The sequence below is a fragment of the Bidens hawaiensis genome, unplaced genomic scaffold, assembly GCF_021521415.1.
Source record: "Bidens hawaiensis isolate Kalapana, Puna unplaced genomic scaffold, B.hawaiensis_p1.1 tig00007783_1, whole genome shotgun sequence".
Taxonomy (NCBI): domain Eukaryota; kingdom Viridiplantae; phylum Streptophyta; class Magnoliopsida; order Asterales; family Asteraceae; genus Bidens; species Bidens hawaiensis.
Window position 1 is genome coordinate 445226 of NW_027491540.1, and position 21788 is coordinate 467013.

The following is a 21788-nucleotide window of genomic DNA, read 5'->3' on the forward strand; positions in this document are numbered from 1 at the left end:
TTCAGTTGCTAATAATTTTCCCTTTAAAGTATTGTATTGCATAAACATACTTGTGACTGAAATTTAGTCTCAAATAATGAGACAGGAGATTAGCAACTGATTATCAGTCACCAACATTAGTCACATAATAATCAGTACCCGATATTATTAGTAACTGATAAATCAATCTTAAATAATATGTATTAGAGACTGATATATCAGTCCCTAATAGTTTAGTCTTAGATGGTCACTTTTCTTGTAGTTGTAGTGTATGTAGACATAAATGATGAAATTTCATTGTGTGCATGATCGAAGCATTTCTGACATGCCCTCGCTATCGTATATATGTGGTCAATATTTGGTTTTGTGGGGAATATTTCGTCCATGTGTCCTCTTATGACTGCCTTACTAATTAATCACTTATATATTGTCAAATTTTATTTGGAAAAACTCGATGAAATGGTTACATAATAAACTGTTTAATCAAATATTTATTTTATAAAAGAAAGTTAGCTATCAATTGTTGTGGATTAGCTAGATTTAGCTATCAAGTTGCTGGCAATGCTCATGCTGCAAATATAGTGTGATATGGCAATATCGATATGCCTCTAATACGAAGCAAGTAGGATGATGTTTGTATTTTGTATTTTTGTATGTATGTTTGCATATGCACATGCAAGATTAAGACCCGTATGAGCAATATTATAAACATCAAATATATATAGTCTTATGAGTAAATTACGTACTACTAATTATATATGTGGAGTAATTGGATTAACTTTACATGTAAAGTTTAAAGGGTTGAAATTAGTAGCTACCGATGTTTAGAAATCAAAAATCCTGGCTTTGTAGTTTCGTCTCTTTAAATTATCATTTGGACTTATATATAGCCTCTGTTCTTGCTCTATTTTTTTATTATTTTTATTCACATTGGTAAGAATATTAACAAACATGTACTAATTTATTTTTCTTAAGAACAGGAAAGAACAAAATAACATTGTTTGTTTATATGTTTTATTCCTTTATATATGCGATTAAGATTAAACAAGCGAATCTGAACATAGAAACCCTATTCAAAATGCTTCTCCGTCAACACTCTGGCATGTTTCAAATCAAATATCACATAGAGAAACTTATGAAAATTAATCTAGATTGCATATAAGTAGCAAGAATTGTAAGGACTGTTTAAAATAAAATTTCATTTGGAATTAGACACTTTCATATAATTTGCTCATGCTTATTTAGTTTTTATAATTGTTTGTTTTAAAGTAAAATCATACTACTAATCAAGCATGAAACTAAATGATTTGGAAAAACACAAAATGATTTGATGTAATTAATTAATAAGGAAAAGTAGTGATGTAATAATAGGCCAGAAGCAGGCTTTGTCTAACATGCTTCCACTTTATGGAAGCCCCCACCAATACAAATTTTTATGTTCTTTAAATATAATTATTGTAAATATAGATAAAATTTATTATTATTATTATTATTTATTTATTTATCATTATTACTATTATTATTATTATTATTATTATTATTAAACAGTAAATACACGTTTCTGGGTGAAAGACACTTATAATCTCCAGTTATAGTCATTATGGATCATCAACTTGTCTTATTTGAATCGAGGCATTGTAAAAAAATAATTATAATAAGTCGCCTTATTTAAAGTGTATACGGTGGTTTTCGAATCAAGTATGTAGCATGTTGTGACGGTGAAGAAGATGAGGAAAATGTTTTTGATTCTTTAGCTAAAATACAAAGGAATTTAATCAATATTTGTTAAGCTTGATTTCTTATTATTTTGGATTTGCCCTTATATGACTTATCAATGTCTTACCACTAAATATAGTGGAAAAGAAAAGGTCAAATTTAACAATTAAAATTTATTTATTATATTTATTATTATCTCATTAGTAATCATAGTATGCTTGGCCGGGATGATGAAATGAAGGAGGAATGAAATGAAATAATGAATAGAAAGGATAAGAGAATGAAATAACTTATTATCATTCATTTGTCATATTTGGTTTAATATGTAGGAATGGTATGAATTATTATTTTATATTATTTGGTAGTAAAAAAAATAATGATAAAAAAATATGACTAAAATAGAAATGATAACAATATTCACATCTCAAAATTAAAAAATGTACATCATCATCATTGTACTCAGTATATCCCATCAATAACAAAGCTATGGTAGGGTTTGAGGAGGGTAAGATGTAGACAACCTTACATTTAATTCATAGGAATAGAGAGGCTGCTTCCAGTGAGACCCCCGGATCGATAGTGGTTTTGCATCAAGCCTTGGACAGAAGGCACATAACATTTAACCATCAGGACCCCAGCCGATTAGTGCATATACCCTTGTCTTTCGGCTATCAATGCCACCACATGATGCCTGATTAACATTCCGCCACTTTTAACGCTATTTTCACGAAATTAGTAAAATAACGTCAAAATTAGTGCAATTTCACTTTTGCCCAGCCAAGGGCCCACACATATATACATTATATGCGCGCACCGCAAACAATGCGTAAAATTAAAAAAATATACGAAAATAAAAAAATGCAATGGCGACGGTGGTGATCATGATGGTCAAGCAACGACAATGATGATGGCGGTGGTGGTGGCGACAGTGATGGTGGTGGTCAGGTAGTGGTGGTATGGCGGTGACGGTGGTGATAGTTGTCAGGTGGTGTTATTGAAAGAGTAAGGTGAAGAGGAATGAAATGTAAAAAAGGAAGGGAGGTGGAAAGGAATGGATTTGATGAAATGGGATTCGCTGTGTAATAGCTGATTCCATTCCTTCGACCAACCAAACACTTTTTTTTTTCATTCTCTCGCAATAATTTATTTTATTCTCTCTCTCATTTCTATCTACCAAACATTATATTTTAGAGTTAAAGCCCTATCCCTTGTGATGTGATGGCAATAATGTTGGTGTTACCTAGTAAAGACTAGGGTTTAACTCTCACAAGAGGTGGACAAAAAAGATGGAGAATAAAAATTGATTGTTAAAAAAAATAATTTACACTTACTTTTCTTGTCTAATGAAAGAACTGAGTTTTAGATGTATACAGAGGGAAAGCCGTTATGCGCCGCTAATGTAGCGGCTTGCCGAGCATTAGGTCGTAGTGACTACTCAGATAGAAAGCTTCGGAGGAAGCTTTCTATCTTGCTTTCTCCTCCGCTGTGAAGGCTTTTCTCTCTGAAGGCATACAAAAAGCACTCTCCTCCCTGAATAAGTAAGGCCCCGTTAGCCTGGGCGAAGATGAGGATAAAGAGTAAGGATTAAAGCCCCCTTAGCTCTGCCAGGCACTGGACAGGGGTTAGCTCTGTAAATGTGTAGAGCCAAGTGTAGTGTGGTGTAGTAGTAGGCACTTCTAGGCCCCTTCCCGGCAACTGGATCACTCCAGTGCTTCGAGTACTTCGGACTCTCTGCCATCCATTGCAAACATTTTCCATATTTGGAAGTTTGAATTTAGGAAAAAGGAAAGTTTTTTCTGGTTTTACCATGATATCCATGGCATGTTGTTGTTTCATGAAAGGGAGCAAACGTCTCTTTAAAACATGCCAAAATTAACAATTAAAATGTTTCACGTTTACTTCATCATCATTCATTTTATACTTTAATCAAACATATAAAAATAAAGGTACGAGGCAATATTGGACAATTTCATGGCATAAAATCAGTCTTATTTATGTTTGTGTTATAACATATCTTTACATTTTGTATGACAATAATCAATCAAGATTATAAGTCTAGATGCATTAGGAATCCATATTCGAATCGATTCAAACTTATTTTAGCCCAAATTGGAATGAAAAAGAGCCACTATTTTCTATCATTACTATGATATCAATGTCAAAAATAAGAAGTATTCGCTTAACAACTTATTATTATCAAATATGAAATCTTACATAAAAAATCTTCACAATCCACACAGAATGTCGAAATTATGATACCATTTAAGTGGTAATTGAGTTAAAAAGAGGGAATTACATTACATGAAACACTAATACAACCATTGACATAATACTTGACCTAATCTCTAAACCACTAAAACGGATTTTGAGTTTTTGATCATTCAATTCAAGCTTCTAAAATGTGATTGAAATCTTTCTTCACAGAATGTTGCTTGAAAATCCACTTCCATACCTTACTATGCCCTTTATTCCCCTTCTTAATCCCCCTCTCATTAACCGTAATCCTGCACGACGACGATCCAAATTCGGGCGGGTTCTTAAAAACAGAGTGCTCTGTTTTCGACCGATCCGACAAGTCAAGTTTCAAATCAATAAAACTCGAATCGTCATGAATTCGACTAAATTCACTCTCTTTCGCGGAAAACCCCGATTCAAAATCCATGAATCTTTGATTAAATCCACTCTTCCTGGGCTCGGACTCATTAAAATCCGATATCTTGGCACTCGAATAACACCCCATATCTTCATCCAAATTCCCACCTCCCCTATAACTACACATCGACCGCGATCGCGATACGTCCATCACTCGATCTCTAAACCCCTCTTTCTCTCGTCTCTTCTTGAACAACTTCCCAATCCTCCATAACCCATTGCTCTTCTTCGCCTCAACAACACAACTATTACTCCTTTTCAACGCCACCGCATCCTCTGCCTCATGCCTTTTGCCCTGTGAAAACAGAGTCCTCTGCTCCTCGTTTTCAATCAGGAACGAGATCCTGCCCACACTGCCAATATCCACCGTGCAAGATGAGTTCCTGTACGATGAAACATCGGAACAGGAACAGGAACAGGAACAGGAGGACAGCCTCTGCTCTCCGCAGTCTGAGCAGACAAGCTTCATCAGCCTGTCTTTCAAACAGTATGCGCAGATGCCGACAGGGGATGAAGATGGGTGTTTTTTACATGGTGAGGAGTACAAGTTGTGGTACTCTGTGTCTTCTGATTCAACTGATTTGCCTCTTTCCTTCATGGGTGTTGCTTTGGTTGGTGAATTTAAAGAGAAGAAAATAATAAAATTGGATGGGAAGAAGAGAAGGAGAAGAGATGATATTAATATGAATTGAATGTTGTGTTAATAGGCTGACAATATAAGTAGAGGGTGAGTTGGGCTTTGACTTGTGGGGGGTAAAAGTCACCTTATAGAGATAGTGTGTGTGAGAAGGGGTGGGGTCTTCTGAAAGAGGAATGTTAGGCATGAAAGAAGAAATCAACAAGACTTGAACTTTAAGTTTAAGGTGGTGGTGATCGAATGACACTATTGTTTCTGTAGGCATTATTGCCAATTGGTGAAAAGTGATGTGATAGGAAGAGTGAAAAACTGAAACAAGTAATTGAATTGGCGGTGATGTTGATGCAAGTAGAGATACTGTCTTATTTTTCTCATTTAATTAATGTATGGTATTTGTTAGAAAAGAAATTGGCTATTCACACTAGGGATGAGCTCGATATCGCATCGGTATCGATCGCTACCGATATCAAAAATCTCGATCCCGAAATCGTAAATTTTTTGTACCGGTACTGGCACCGAAATGTTTGGTTTAGTACCGGTACGGTATCGGGACGGTACCGGTATTTAAGGTAAAATTCGGGAAATGCCGGTACCGTACCGGTCCAGAAAACTCAAATCCTTGGTACCGATCGGTACCATACCTATTTTTGCTCTTCAGTAATTCACACACTATTTCACTTGGTCAAATACTGACCATGCAATTCGTATAAGACCTATAAAACTCGTATGATAACATGAAAAAGGTTATGATACAGGCACAAATGGTGTACGAATATAACATCTCTTAGGAAAAACAGTAATGGTTTGGAAGATTTGGAAGAAAGAGACGGCCCTTAGCATATAGTAAAGGGCACACGTGAATGAGAGAGGACGTTTTAGAGAGAAAGGTGGGCCAGGATTTCAACGCATGTCATAAAGACGGTCTTACATGCGATCATCTCCATTCCTTTTGCTTTCAGATATTTGCCGCCTGCTCCTATGGGTTAGGGATGATCTTTTGAAAAATAATTGCTCATAAGTTATGAGTTATAAAACTATCCGCTTGGTGGGGGGGGGGGGGGCTTTGAAGCCCTTCCATAGTGCCACGTCAGTGTCACGTGGACACTAGGGACATTGAAGCCTATTGTGAGGGGCTTCGAAGCCCTTTACCATAATATAATAAAAATTAAATAATATATTAAATATTAATATAGTAATACTAAAATTTAAATTTAAATTTAAATAAAAATAAACACCATACAAATAAAAAATAAAAATATAACTAATATTCGTCGTCCTCGTCCTCATTTGCGTATTTGGCTAATATCCTTGCTTTTCTTTTCTCCATCAACGCCCACGTGGGAGGATCTAGATGCGATAGATGCTTTGTGAGAAACTCGAATTCCTTTTCTCGTTTCCGCTCAAAGCGAACTTTTTTTCTTTCTTCATGCATCGCTTTGTAATCGGCATGCATCGTCTTTCTTTCTTCGTACATTCTCATGAGTTCCTCTTGTTTGTGTTTTTTAACATTGGCAATCTCGGTTACTTTGAGCTCCAAGTTGTCACAATGCGAGCTAACTTCGGAACTCATCAAGGATGTCGTTCTAGACGAAAATACTCCCCTATAGCCGTCGCCTTGGCCTTTTCTCTTCATACCAGACGTGGCAACTCATCTGGTTCATTAAAAATAAATTCCGGATCTAACTCGTTTAGATTAAGTTGACAACGACCATCCGACATGGGTTGAGACGACCAGTGATTAGCCGAAGTAGACGTTGTCTTTGACCGTTTGGACGGTCGCCGTGATGATGTCGGGACCAGATGCAACTTTGGCGAGCTTATGCATTGTCTCCAAATTTCAATCATATTGAAATCTCCACGATAAACGGCCTTGTATTTTTTTAAGCAAGCCTCCATCACGATGACATCGCTCATGCCGCTATTTCTATTGTTGTTAACACGGGTGTAAATGTTGGTGAAATTGGTTATTTTTGTGCGTATTGCCTTCCATTTGTTGTAGACGGAATCATTCCCGCAGTACGTATCTCGACCCATTGCATCAAAGAACTTAGTGCGTGTTTCGTCCCAAACTCCAAAAAATGTTTATCGTCACATTCGATACATGTAAAAGCTTAGTGTTAGTAAACAAAAAAAATAAAACATAACATGGAAAACATAAAAATATTTTTATAGTTTACATTGAAAAACTTAGCATTAGTAAACAAAAAAATAAAACAGGGAAAACATATAAATATTTTTATAGTTTACCTTGAATCGAGTCTTCGGATGAGTCGATCGACGCACGCGCTAACGCCATTTCCTCATCTGCTCCCCGCATTTGTCTTTCGCCCTTTTCAGTTGTTTGATCGTCACCCGGATTCTTTTTTTTTATGACTTCGTTTTTTAGGGCGGACTTGCGTTTCGGGTACTTGTGTTGGGTGTCGGGTATTTGGGTTTGGGGTACTTGCGAAGACGTATACGGCATTGGTCGAAAGAACATATCGAGGTTAAACGGTTGCATGGGTGGAGGCATCACTGGTTGTTGTTGGTTTGCATAGAACGGGTTATTAAGGTCGACGTTATTTGCGAGCAAACCAACCCACCACATACAACTCGGATCCCACGGGTTTGGGTTTGGTTCCGGTTTGAACTCGAGCTTTTGTTCGGGTTTGGGTTTGGGTTTGGTTCGAGTTAGGATTTATGGTTGTGAAAGTTTCAAAGTTTTAGAGCAAATACTGGTGTGAAAATGAAAGCTGTTTGAGTAAAATTGGGAAAATGGTTTATATATATATATGTGTGGGGGGGGGGGGGGATCTAGAGAGAACTCTCCTTAAAAAGAGAACTAGAGAACTAATATAGAATTATTTTTAACTTTTTTTAAAAAATTATTTTGTGAAATTTTTTTCTTTCCTACTTCTAATAATATTGTTCCTAAAAAAACACCATTGATGCGGTGCATATGTGCACTAATGTGTATTGCATATATAAAGTAGTGTTTTATTGCATATAATAATACAACACAATTGCATTATACAATACACACTATCGAATATATACAAATTCAACACTAATTATTGTATGCCACACACATTATCGCTAATACGTAATACAACACTAATACACATATGCACTATATCGATTTTTTTTTTTATTTTTGTATATAATATAACACTATTGTATGTATACAATACAAACAATTGCATATATAGTATTCAACACTATTACACATATCAAAATACACACTGGTGCACATATGCAATAAAAAAAAGTCGATATATTGAATATGTGCACTATAACGAGTTTTTTTTATTATTTTTTTATTTTTATTTTTTTGTAGTGAAGAATAATAACAAATAAGAAGGTTGAAAGAAAAAAAAACATTTTAAAAAATATTTTTTAACTAAATTAAAAATATTTTTTATTAGGTCTTTAATTCTCTCCCTAAGAAGTTCGATCCTCTACATATATATATATATATATATTTAAATGGTTATATTTTTTACTGTTGGGGTCCCCCCCCCCTAACTTTTCTCCTCAGCGCCAGCTGTCTAGAAGGCGCCCCACAGCGGTGTTTAGCCCCCTTCCGCGACTATTTCCTCACTTTTCTGCGCTCATAATAAATAGTCTAACTATGAAAATAATATGAGTAAAGTGCCAAAATCGTCCCTGAGGTTTGGTGAATTATGCGACTTTCGTCCAAAAAAGTTTTTTTTTGCAACGGGGCCATTAACGTTTCTAACTTCTTGCCAATTTCATCCAGTTTACTAACTTCGTTAATTTTCATTGTCAACTGAGAGGCAGTTTTGTCCGTCTACCATTTATTTAATTTATTATTATTTTTAATTCAAAACAAGTCCCATTCATCTTCATCTTTCTACCCACCCTCATGCATATTCATCTCCACCACCAGCCAAACCCCACCATCGACCACTACCTCCGCCTCACGACATCTCCAAGAACATACACTTTCTAGTAACTATTCACCACCATGGTACCACCACCACCCAGATGTGTCACCACCACCACCTAGATCCGTTACAACCGCCATAAAGCAAAGCCAAATCGAATCAAAATCAAACCAACTTTTTTAGATATTGAAATTGTAATCGATTTGGGTGGTTTCTGGTGGCCGAGGTTTGTTGAGAATATGACCTGAAATCTGTCGATTTACCTGGGATTACGGCATGAAACGGGGATAGCGGCCGGGGAAATGTAGGTAGTTGTGGTGTTGACGGGTGATGGGGTTTGGCCGGTGGTTGCAGGTGGCCAACGTTGGGTGGGTTTGGCCGGAACACATGGTGGCGCTTGGTTGCAGGTGAGCCTTGTGTTCTTCGATGTTACAAACCAAAAGAAACCACAAATGGTTAGACTGTATGCTATGGTAAGGGGCATCAAAGCCCCTCCACGGTGCCACGTCAACGCCACGTAGGCACCAGGGGCTTCGAAACCCTTCTCTATAACGCCCCGCTATGGCTAAAGCCCCTTTTGGCGCCCCATTATATATATAAATGCATATGTATATGTGTATGTGTGTGAATAACAGGAAGAGAGAGAGAAGGCGTCGGTCATCCCATCCGCGCTCCCTCTCTCTGCACCCCTACCCACCGCGCCCCGCGGCGGTGTACAGTGCCCGCCACACCCCAAAATCGCCCATGAGGGCGCCCATAGCGACCAACCTTAGGGTTTGGGGATGATGATAATTTAGTGTATTTGTATTCAGCCCATAAAGACATAGATGCCCCTATAACCTTAGTAAATGGTCAGTTATACCCCTTACTTAACCCTGAAAACTAACAAGGTTAATGATTTGGACGTAATTGACAAGAAATGAGAAACGTTTGATCCGGTTGCAAGAAAAAACTTTTTTGGACGAAAATCGCATAATTCACCAAACCTCAGAAACGATTATAACACTTTACTCAAATAATATTATGATTAGAATCAACTAATGTATGGATTGGACATATCATGTGATGGGAAAAGGGTTGCGATGGAGTGTATAGATAATAATATTAATAATGATATGCGTAACTTGTGGTTGATACGATACTGCCGGCCACACTCGAATGATTCGGATTTTGAGCCACAATAATTGTCATCCTTTAAAAGTTCAATCTTTTGTGCATGCTCATCCATCTCTCTCCATAGTATGGTTCTTGGTGTTGTACATTGTGCAATAACCATTGTACATGCTACCAGTGCTTTGATAGTTACTAAAAGGAAAACCTCACCCTTATTCAAAGTTTTATTAGATTTAAATAATCCAAACTTTGGTCAACTGGTCAATATTAATCTCAACTTAAAAACTGGCCCACATTAATTCTAACTTTTATTGTACTGGCTGTCAACGAGCCTTTTTCTAACGGAGTCTAACTCCGTTAATTTTTGCTGACGTGGCTGCTTATGTGGTACAAAAAACATTGATCTAAAAAAACACTTTTTTAACATATATATCAAAGTTCAAGGGCCATTTGTAAAAATTACCCATCACCATCATCATTCATCTCTAACCTCTTATACTACCACCACTACCACATCAAGCTACCATATTTTCTAGTGATGTTTTTGACGATTCCGATGAGATTTCCGGCTTAAAACGGTTTTCCGGTAAGGTAACGATATTTTTCGGCATCACAACAGAAATTTCCGGCAACGTTCATGCCTGTGGATGTGAGCATGATCAGAGTAGATGTTAGAGATGAATGATGATGGTGATGGGTAATTTTTACAAATGGCTCCCGAACTTTGATATATATGTTAAAAGAGTGTTTTTTAAAAATTAATGTTTTTTGTGCCACATAAGCAGCCATGTCAGCAAAAATTAACGAAGTTAGACTCCGTTAGGAAAAGGCTTGTTGACGGCCATTACAGTGAAAGTTGGGATTAATGTTGGCCAGTTTCTAAATTGGGATTAATATTGACCAATTAACCAAAGTTTAGATTATTTAAATCCAACAAACCTTATTCAAACTACTCATTTCACATTTATTATTATTATTATGGGTTTTCATTATAACAAAAACAGTGGTGTGTATATTATGCGCCACAGCTAAAACCACCAAGTAGTGGCGGACTTGCATAAAAAACCCTCGGGTTCACATGCACCAATCAGTGACGGATCTAGCAGAAAAGTTAAGGAGTAATATAAGATAAATAATTTTGTTTAGTGGTTGACGATACACAAAACAAAGGAAGAAAACAACATTTGCACTAAAATGTAGTCCATAAAAAAAGTTAAGGTAGCCTAAACCTATACTAGATTCACCCATGCACCCAATGATTTTGAAAATTTCATTATAGGATATAGAAAAAATAATAGTGAACCCATCAAAACGTGAATCCATACCAACACGCGAAATGTTGATGTAGTTGTAAAAGCCTTGTCCAATAAACCTTTGTTGGTTAAAGCACTTGGGTTTGAATCTTGTATTCTCCTTTTTTTCTAGTTGATAACTTGATATTTCTCTAAATTTTGGAGGGAGTATTCTTATTCCACCTCTTATCTTTAAACCAAAAATTACACTAAAATTCATTACATTTTCTCTATTCATTTTAAATAAATAATATTTTTTATACTTTCTACCATTATCTTTTCTCTTTCATTCGCTTACAACCATTTTTAAACTATATTAAAAATTATAGGGGATGAACAGTAGCTTTTCAAATATACAGAAAAATCATTACTTTTTTTAAAATATAAAAACTATTTACTCACAACACTCTGAGTCACTCCCTAAATTATAAAAACACCCCTTACATAAAATAAGGAGTTGGATAAGAATGCTCTTACCAAATAAACAACTCCCTTAAAAGAGCATTCAGAACCATTCATCTATTTCAAATCCAACATTACATTAAAATAATTACCTTATTTCTCTTTTAATTAAATAATATTTTTTTATATCTTTATCATTAGCTTTTGTCTTTAATCCACTCACAATCACTTTCAGAAAAATTTATAGGTGCTACATGAACTTTTCAAATATACATAAAATTTACTGTATTTTCTCTCTCGTTCACTCACATACCCCAAACCACTTCATAAATTATAAAAACCACATTCACAATATTTTGTGGCTAGGTTGTGAATGCTTATAAGACCTTTACTTAATTCATTCACACGTTGCGGTAGCCCTTTTGAGTACCATTGGCCTTCATCGATCACCATCTTCCATCAATCTTCTATCTTCGACAACAGCATGCCGCTTGTTCATCGATCTATCGATCTCCGGGCTTAATCTTTCAACAAATCCTAAAAGGTAAACTTAAAAACCCTTTTGTTTATTTAATATTTTTGTTATATTTAATAATTGAATCTTAGATTTGAAATTTGTGCTCTATGAATATCAATTTAAAATTTTTGATGTAGTTTTGTTAAAAATGTTGTTGAAACCAGACTTGACCGCCCGGTCGGACTGGTCCAACCAGTATTCGGTCCACTAATCGATCCGGTTCTGTGTAGTTTGCTCGGCTCTTAAAGAACCGGCCGGTCCGAACCGGTTCAACTGGTCCGACCGGATAACCGGACTGGTTAAACCGGTTTACTATGAACAAATATTTTTTTAAATCTTTTTTCCAACCCTACTCGTCAATTTTTTATCAAAGTTGCTCGACTGGTCCGACTGGTTGAACCGGTGAACAAGTCGCCTGTCCGGTTCTCTGTCTCATTCGGTTATGAAAACATTGGTTAAAACTTGATAACCAGGGCTAATGGAAGGATTATATAAAAGAAAGTTATCAATGCTTGTATTTTATTTTTTTTCAAATAATCCTCTTAAGAAAGTTGGATCAGAAGACCTTTCTTAGGATCCTCCGAACGAAAACCAATTTTTTCTTATCACTCAAATTAAAGGTATGAATCTGACAATCCTACTTGAATAGAGGCTGATGTCAAACAAAAGATCATGAATTCCTAAAATGATTGTTTGGTAATTCATTAGGCATTATGTTCCCGATTGGTTTGTTAAATTTGATGTTACCTCGCTAAAGCTTTATTGAACGATGCATTCTTTTATGAGATCGTATTTTACTACGTGTTGCTTTTCGTCCCGACCCAAACAACCCGAAAATTTTATTGGATGCTTGTAAGGAATTTGACAAAAAGATAAGTCTGTTGAAAAAAGTTTAGGGTCCGTCACCTGGCTTTGTTTCGGTTGTATATTGTTTCAATCATTCTCGAGAAAATAATTAGCTTCTATAGTTTAAAAATTTTTAAACATTATAAAAAGCAAGAAAACATGTGATGACACGTGTTTAAAGTAATGGAACAACTTTTATTAGATTTAGAGTTGTTTGTAATAATTCTGTCCCCTCCCATTCCTCCTCTCTTTTCATCCCTTGTATCTACACGTATATTGAGCATTATCGATTCAAAGAACCACACTTGTTTTTCTTAAACAAATAAACAAGTTTATTAAACTAGATTCTACAAGCACAATTATATATTTTTTTCTATAAAAAATTATTTAAGTAAAAGAAATACGTTATCCACATTTATAGAGCAAACCAAAGTTATATATATGCATGAACACCCGACATTGTAATAATTGAGCTCGTTAACATAAATCAGAATGGCTATATGGGTTCATCATAAAAGTTGATAGCTAACAGAACGATATAGTTTGATACATATCATCCCAATTTTGATGAACATAATGTTGTATATTTTTACGGGTGTATAAAAGACCGAGACGGGAATCGAACCTGGAGTGAACCCGGTTTTGAAATTGGTTTAGTTAACCCAAGCAAAACTTTTAGAACTTTATTTCAAACCAGTCAAACCCGATTCTTTCTCCCTAAAAAATCGAGTTGGAACCAGAACTCATTTCACAAAAAACTGGGGCTGACTTTTGTTGCTACAACGAGTATAGCTAACATATAGCGGTCCAAGAGTATTGTGCTAACGAAGCTTCCTAACCTTCTAATATAACAAAAAAACACGACCGGTTAGTCTCACTGTAGGAGGGGGTCTCATACGATCAGCCTCCTGCGTGAGAATCACTGGTATGATACGAGGATTGATAAGAGATTATGAAGAATAAGAGAGTATAGAGCAGGGGCGGATCTACCTAACAAATGGATGGTTCTCCGGAACCATCCGAGTTTCAAAATAATAGTGTATTGATATATAGAAGATAATAGAGTGAACTGCCTTATAATTAGAAGGAAACCATGCTATTTACAAAATGCGCTGTGGTCTGGTTGGTAAGTTGCTGGTTTTGCAAACAGCAGGTCACAGGTTCAATTTCGCGTACAAAAGATTTTTTGAACGTTTTTTTTAATTCAGTTTTTTTATCAATTTAGTTAGGGTGTTTTTTTTTGGTCAATTTTTTCTAATTTGTTTTTTTTTATCAATTTAGTTAGTTTTTTTTTTCTAATTCAATTTTTTTTATCAATTTAGTTAGGGTTTTATAAAACAATGAAACAAACACAGCATAGTTACAGCCGCTCTTTCACTCTCTGCCTCTCTCCCCTCTTCAAACTCCACAACGCACAGCTCTTTATCTCTCTACCAAGTTTTGGTTGAAAATGTAATGTCATGATTTCAAAAGATAAAAACTCGTAGAGAACAACTATAAGTATTTTTTTAATTCTTAAAGACTATTTTATTTATATTATATGTTTTTTAATTTCTAATGGCGGTGCATTTTTTTATTATTTTATTGTATTTTTATTATGTAATGAACTTTGCCCGAACCATCGAACGAACCCTGAAGTTTTTATATCCGACCCCATGAAATTGAAACATCTAAAAGTAGTGCACCACCTGAAAAAAATTTCTGGATCCACCACTAGTAGAGAGAAATAGGGTGAATGAGAATGAATGATACATTTGCAAATAATAAAGTTGTATGTGAAGGGAAGAAAACGGGGGATCAGAACCGCTCATGAGCATCAAAAAATGAAAAACAAGATTTTGGTGCAAGGTTGGTCGTAGCTTACGCCATGGCTAGGTGTAAGTAGGAGCTGTAAAGTAGTGTTCATGAGACGTAAGACTAATCTGGGGTCACCGTAAGCTTTTTTTTTTTTACCAGCAACTTTAATTAAATAACAGTCTTACCGGTTAGAAAAGACTAACCGGAAGGAAAAAAACCAAGCTACGACTAAAAATGTTTTAATTCAATTTTCAAAGGTATTAGAAGCTTTTTTTTCACTTTTGGTCGAATCTTCTTCATACCTCAGCCGTGTTGGAGACATTCCTCGCCATCTTAATGCTTCCTGATCAACAATTCTTCCACGTTTTCAATATTCCAACCAACAATAGAGTTAATCATGATACAAAAGCAATGCTAAACCACTCGTGACTCCTTTAGGTGTAGGATTATGCAAGAACTTATTAGTTTGTGATTTTATCAACCTATGTTTGGATTGAGTTTTGATTAATCATTCAGTTAATATAGCTTTTATGTTTATTTTGATTGGTTAACGGTTGCTTATATGGGATTTGCTTTTATCATTAGTTAATTGTTTTGAATTCGCCAACATTTTGGATGAAGTTTTTATGGTCATTGAATCGCTTACCATTAACCATTGATTATTATTAAGTCGTATATATCCGGGCTGGCAATTAACTAGACCGTATTCAGTTGTGTTAATTAGTCGGATTAAGTTATGTTGAGCAGCATAACCAAATCACAGTATCTGTTAATTATTTATTGATTACAATAAAAAAATTCATGTATATATATGGTTTTCCTGGTAGGAATTATAATTAATCAATTCATTACATAAACTGAAACCAAAGATGCGATCATTGTTTCTTTAATAGTTGCATGACCAAGGTTTATTCGTGTTTTCTTATTGTTTTCAACATAAAATCAATTCTTAAAGTTTGCTCGACATCAAGTGTCCAACTTAAATATATAAACAATGAACTTTAATAGCACTTTTCACTGAGTCCCTATGGAGACGAGTTTACTCATCTATACTAGTTACAGGTGATTAAGACCCATAATTACTTTGTTTTTTATTAGACCGCGACATTGATCAATAACTAAGATAATCGAAAACTACCCTCGAACTAAAACAAACGATACACAAAGATACCAAAAATGGAGAAACAACTACTTAGACTAGAAAATATGTTAACAATCTAACTATTAACGAAACTAACCAATCACACATTCACACGACACCTGAACCTAAAGATAGAGCAACTAAGACACATTAAAGCTCGCTAGATCACCTTTCAATCTCACTAACTGACAAAAAAGATTGGATAAGCACACCGAGATAAGAAACGCTATTATACCTTAATGTCGAGTTACCTTTCATCTCAATGACACATAACCCATAAAAAAACTCTAGGCACTTTATCAATCAATCTAATGAATCTATGTACATGGGTGTTTGGGATTCTTTATTTTACCTTCTTATGACTTATATAAGTCATAAGTTATAAAGTTTTAACTTATGACTTATATACTCACAAAACCTAGCTTTTCCAAACACTTTAACTTGTAACATATAAGGGCTGTTCTAAATGGCTAAGAGGTAGTTTTTTAATCATTCAGACTTAAGAATATCTATTAAAAGATTATAAGTCATTAAAATGTAAGATAGTTATCTATAAGAAGGTAAAATAAAAATCCCGGACACCCACAATAAAGTTAAATCTACAAGGCACCCAAATGAAATGTCTGAAAATTAAGAAAGAGTGGTTTTGCATATCCTCCTCCTCCTCGCTTCGAGAGTTGATGAAACTTGTCTCCTTTTCTTTCCAAGTGCAATTCTTTTCTTGTAGGTAAATTAATTAGATACTATTTGTTTTCTTCTTTCGTATTCGTTACACTAATATGTGAAACATTTTAATTACCCTTTATATTATTAATTAATTTGTGTATCTGTTTCCGAATTCAGTTTTGTTCAGTGATTATGATTGTTCAATTGACAAGAACAAGTAATTTGCAGGGTTGATTGCTGTTCGTAAAACCTAGGAGGCTTTTGTGTTTCATTCAATATCTATTCTTACTTTTAAGAGGCTGCGTTTGTTCAACAGTGTTGTTCGGTAATGTGTTCGTTTACATCCGTCCAGTTAGGTTTGTTTATGTCCATCTGATAGGCTCCATGTATTCATATTTTAAAGTTATTTATAGTTTTCTGTTTGTTTGGCCGTTAGGGTCTTTTATGTTCGTTTTTCCATTCATGTTCTTAAGTGCTCGTTTGTCTGTGTGTTCACTAGTGTCCGTTTACAATATTAACGAACGAACATGAACAAGGTCATTTCCTTTATGAACGAACACATGAACTGTCAATTTGTCCGGAAAAAGCTTTACGGACGAAAATGAACAAGGTCTCGTCCGGTCCGGTTTGGTTCGTTTACAGCCCTAGTTAGTTTTCATATTTATTATTACTTGTATGATTCCTATATCAGTTCTTTATGATAAATGTTTGATTTTCTTTACCTTTTCATCTTTGTAGCCTTTTGCTGCAATAAACAAAACTATATTTTCTGGTGAAGAAGAACATGCTTGCTTCGACAACCATGAACCTTCTCAAATTTCATGCTTATCACCATCTTCAACCTCAAATTTCTCAATTTTCCTGTAACATTCATCCCGTTTCTTCTACAACATATCGTAAATCCAAACCCTGCACTGGCTCATCACCTTCAATCTTTTCTCATCCCCAATTTCCCATTTCTAGAACCAATTCAAACCTTAAAAAAATTAGGCCTTCAGAAATTGGAGCTTCATTATGGACATTGAAAGATTATGAAGAAGATGACACACGCTCTTATGAGGATTTGACCATGAATGGAGACGTTTATCAGAAGACGTTAAGGTTGGTTGAATGCTCTATGTTTGCTGCTCTTGGTGGATTAACCTATATTTTAAGCAGCTCTCTTGCTATTGAGGTACTTATTCTCACTGCAATCTTGTTACTAGATTAATTAAATTATATAATAATTTCTCAAAAAAGATAATCAACTTATTTATTTTTTATTTGTTACATATGATGGCAGAATTACTTTGGTTGTTTCTTTGCATTGCCAATAGTATTCTCGTCAATGAGATGGGATATTGTTGCTGGTAGAAAGACTATGGTACTTACTGTTATGAAATATGTAATCATCCATTTGTACGTTATAGTTTATGTTTTCGTATTTTAGTTTTGTTTTAATCTTTTTGTAGGTGGCAACTGCTACACTTTTGCTTGTCTTGGCTGGCCCAATAAAAGCTATAACATATTTGGTTAGCAAATGTTTTTCTAGCAGTCAACTTAATTTTGTAGCTTTTATGTTATATATGTTTTCCATCTTTAAGTTGAGCTAATTTCTTTGATTGTGTGTGTTATTTTCATTTCAGCTAATGCATGGTTTTCTTGGTCTTGCAATGGGCTCTTTGTGGAGGTACGCGCTTGCTTCAACTTATATCTATTCTTGCAATGGACTTTTGAAGGCCACCTGCCATTGCAAGCTGCATTTTTTCTGATCCCATTCGTTAGCAGGGTAGTGGTGGGGTCTTGTGAGTCTTCTGGTAGCGCCCGATGGCAATGAAACCCGAACCCGATGGGAAAACCCGAAACCCGACATAAATGGGACGGGTGATACTCGACCCGTTAGGGTTTGGGATTAGTTTTGAAATTTTTTGCGGGCTTGGGACGGGTTTGGAATTTCTAATATACCCGATTAACCGATAACATAGACCCATTTACCCGATTATATACCCGATGTACCCGATATAGCTTATTATATTATGTATATATATATATATATATATATATACTCTATTCCAAATATATTATTTGTCGAAACTTGTAATGTCAATTATTTGAGATATTTTACCTTTATGGTAACCATCTTTGTAATCGATTAGTTATATTTTGTCAAAACCCCGGTAGAAACCTGATGGGTTTTGAGCCAGGTATACCCGACGGGTATTTTGTCAAAACCCAATAGGAAACCCGAAACCCGATGGGAAAACCCAAAACCCTATGGGTAATTACCCGATTAAAACCCGACGGGTTTGGGACGGGTTTGGGATGGACTTTTATAACCGGGTATGGGTTTGGGAATACCTAAACCCGACCCATTCCATCCCTAGGCCGTAGCGGGTCTCATGGTTACCAAAAAGAATATAAGGAAAATATATTAAACTTAGTTATAATTTCAAAGTCGTTTTGTTTTCATTCTTGTGTTGTCTCTCATCCACTGGCTGACTCAAAGCGGCTTTCGTTTTTGGTAAAACCTCTCAGGTCAAAAGCAAGTTGGGGTGTTTCTGTGACAGTTAGCGCACTTGTAATGGCTCTCTCTCTATCTCTATCTCTATCTCTATCTCTATCTCTCTCATAATATTACACACACACACACACATGTATAGGGATTGTTCTGTGCAGAAGACAACTTTTTGCGAGGACAGAAAGAACAAAATAAATCATTTATTTTTTTTTCTAAATGTTAAAATACAAGAAAATGGTTGAAATTCATTGTATATTCATCTTTTCCAGTATTGTAGAAAAGTATATAAATAAAATTCGTTTATGTACGCATGCGTATATCTTGTGTAGGTATATTACCTACACATTACACACATATAGGCAAACTCTTAAAATGAAAAAAGAAAACATGAATAAATTCGTTTAATGGTTGTTTATATACATAACACAGACATCTGTATGTTAGAAGTAAAAGTTCTAAAAATGTGTGCCATTGATACCAAAAATGAAATGAATTAGGTTTGTTCTTTTTGTTCTCACAATAATTTAGTCTTTTGTAATGAACCCCTCTATATATACATATAATATGTGTATATATGTATGTATCTCATCTTAAGTTCATGCAGGTTCGAGCTGCTGGTGCAATGTGCTATGTTGTGATGTACTCTTTCTTAATCAGAGAAAACATCCTTGCTTTGGTAATTTGATAATTTTACCCATCCTTCATCTGAAATTTCTTCAGTACCTTCCAATATTTATTTAAGTTATTTAACATGTTCTTGTAGATCACCATTAATATTCATGCCTCGGTCACATTTATCCTATCGTCGTTCGGCTTCTTGGCTATCCCATCCATGAATATCATATACTCCATTTTTGGGACAGTGGTTCGTCTCATTAACCCTCTCACTGCGTAATATATATATATATAAAATTGATTTTAACACGTATATGTTTATTTAATGTACCTATTTTTTGGCAGCTTTTACTTAATTGCAGTTTCTTTGTGTTTCTGCTACATCTTTTATATGCACTATTCTTTACAAGGCTAGGAATGAAGGCTTCACTGAGATTACCAAAATGGTTTGCTAAAGCAGTTTGACTGATTACACACCCGACGTTGACTTTCAATTAAATAGTTATCTTGTATTTGAGTGAAGAAGCAGAACCAAATCATTGAATTAGCAGCCTAAACCTCGGTTTTTGGCAACTATAGGTTACATGATGTACTTACAAACGACGAGTCAGGTTGAAACAAATCATTTTTTGTAATTGAGATCTTTAAATGATATGACATGTTGTATGTATTGATATTAGACTGTTCAACCATAGGCCAAGACAAAAGTTAACTAATGGTTATATACATTCAAGTTGATCAATTATGTATCATGTGGATGAATATTAGTTATTATTTGCATGTTATGTATAATCAAAATGGTTTGAACATCTTAACAAAATGTTCAAACCTTTTTGATTCTTTTTTTTTCATTTTGTTGTCTTTTATTATTATTGTCTTCAAAACACATCTTGTTAAGTGTTGTAATTATTGGGTCAAATTTACAATAAATGGATGCATGCATTTTCAAAGTCTAGATTAATCTTACTTACTTAGTTGTCTCCTTAATAGTAATTTTTGTCTACTCTTTTTTGTAATATAAATACCACACTAATGTAATGGAAAAGATGCACCATCATATATACTCTTTCAAAGATATATAATCTTTCTCTACTTCTCTTATAACTCTTCTAAAAGCTCTTAAGAAATAACATTAATCATGTGTTAGTCATTGTTATATTATAACACGTTATCAACACAAATCGCTTGTGGGTTAATCAAGAAGATCAACCAAGAAAGAAGACGTCAATTATAAACAAGGTAAACATATCATTAATAATGATTAAAAAAGATAACTATAATGATGAAACAAAACAAATATAAAAGACATCTTATTCATGTACTAATAACTCTCTAACCTTTACTTACTATCTCTATAACTTTTATTACGCACACTAAATTTAATTCACGTACCAATGATTCTTTATGTACCATAAACAAATTCATTATTCTGCATACTAATTTTACATCTTGTTTAATAGATTATTAGTTATATCTCATTTATTCTATTACTTACAAAATAATAGTTGATGAAACAGTCATATAGCCGTTATAAAACGGTTATAAAATTTTCACTACAAATAACCAATTATCAATCTCAATTTTTTCAAAAATACAAAACTATTCTTCTCAGGAATACCCAAGATAATATTTTTGAAAGATACTTCACCCAGTTTTGATGTTAGCCACCATAATGATGATAATTTTATTGTTCTTAATTTGTAATCTCCCACCTAAGGAGTTTGATTTTTCTTTTTCCTTTATCTACTTATTTCTCTACCTTTGTATCTTCTTTCAATTTTAATAAGTATGACTAATATTTATCTAATTTGTGTTTAGTAATAAAATGACGAATATTGCAAAGCTTGAATTTTTTGCTCTCAAAAGTTCCGGAGATAATTATATGCCATGGACAGCAAATATCAAAAGACATCTTAAATCAATGGGTGTGTTAGAAGCAATTAATGAAAACAACCCATTGGATGACCACAATAGAGCAAAAGCTGATGTCTTTATTCATAAACACATCGATGAAATACTTCAGTTGGAGTA

At 34.6% G+C, this 21788-nt stretch overlaps 1 protein-coding gene across 1 annotated transcript; it reads left to right on the top strand.

Moving 5' to 3' along the window:
• Window positions 1-17275: 17275 nt before the first annotated feature.
• LOC143636090 (uncharacterized) lies at window positions 17276-20488 on the top strand. Its single transcript, XM_077103767.1, has 8 exons — window positions 17276-17819; window positions 17928-18008; window positions 18097-18156; window positions 18271-18314; window positions 19160-19202; window positions 19747-19818; window positions 19906-20007; window positions 20103-20488. Exons 1-8 carry the CDS (start codon window positions 17430-17432, stop codon window positions 20220-20222), a joined length of 912 nt encoding a protein of 303 aa, XP_076959882.1. The 5' UTR covers window positions 17276-17429; the 3' UTR covers window positions 20223-20488.
• Window positions 20489-21788: the final 1300 nt, after the last annotated feature.

Excerpts from the sequence above, each read along its gene's own strand:
- LOC143636090 (XM_077103767.1), top strand. The coding sequence starts at position 17,430 with ATGCTTGCTTCGACAACCATGAACCTTCTCAAATTTCATGCTTATCAC. Across the intron at positions 18,157-18,270 it reads TAAAAGCTATAACATATTTG|CTAATGCATGGTTTTCTTGG; the intron begins GTTAGCAAATGT and ends TTTTCATTTCAG. Across the intron at positions 19,819-19,905 it reads GAGAAAACATCCTTGCTTTG|ATCACCATTAATATTCATGC; the intron begins GTAATTTGATAA and ends ATGTTCTTGTAG.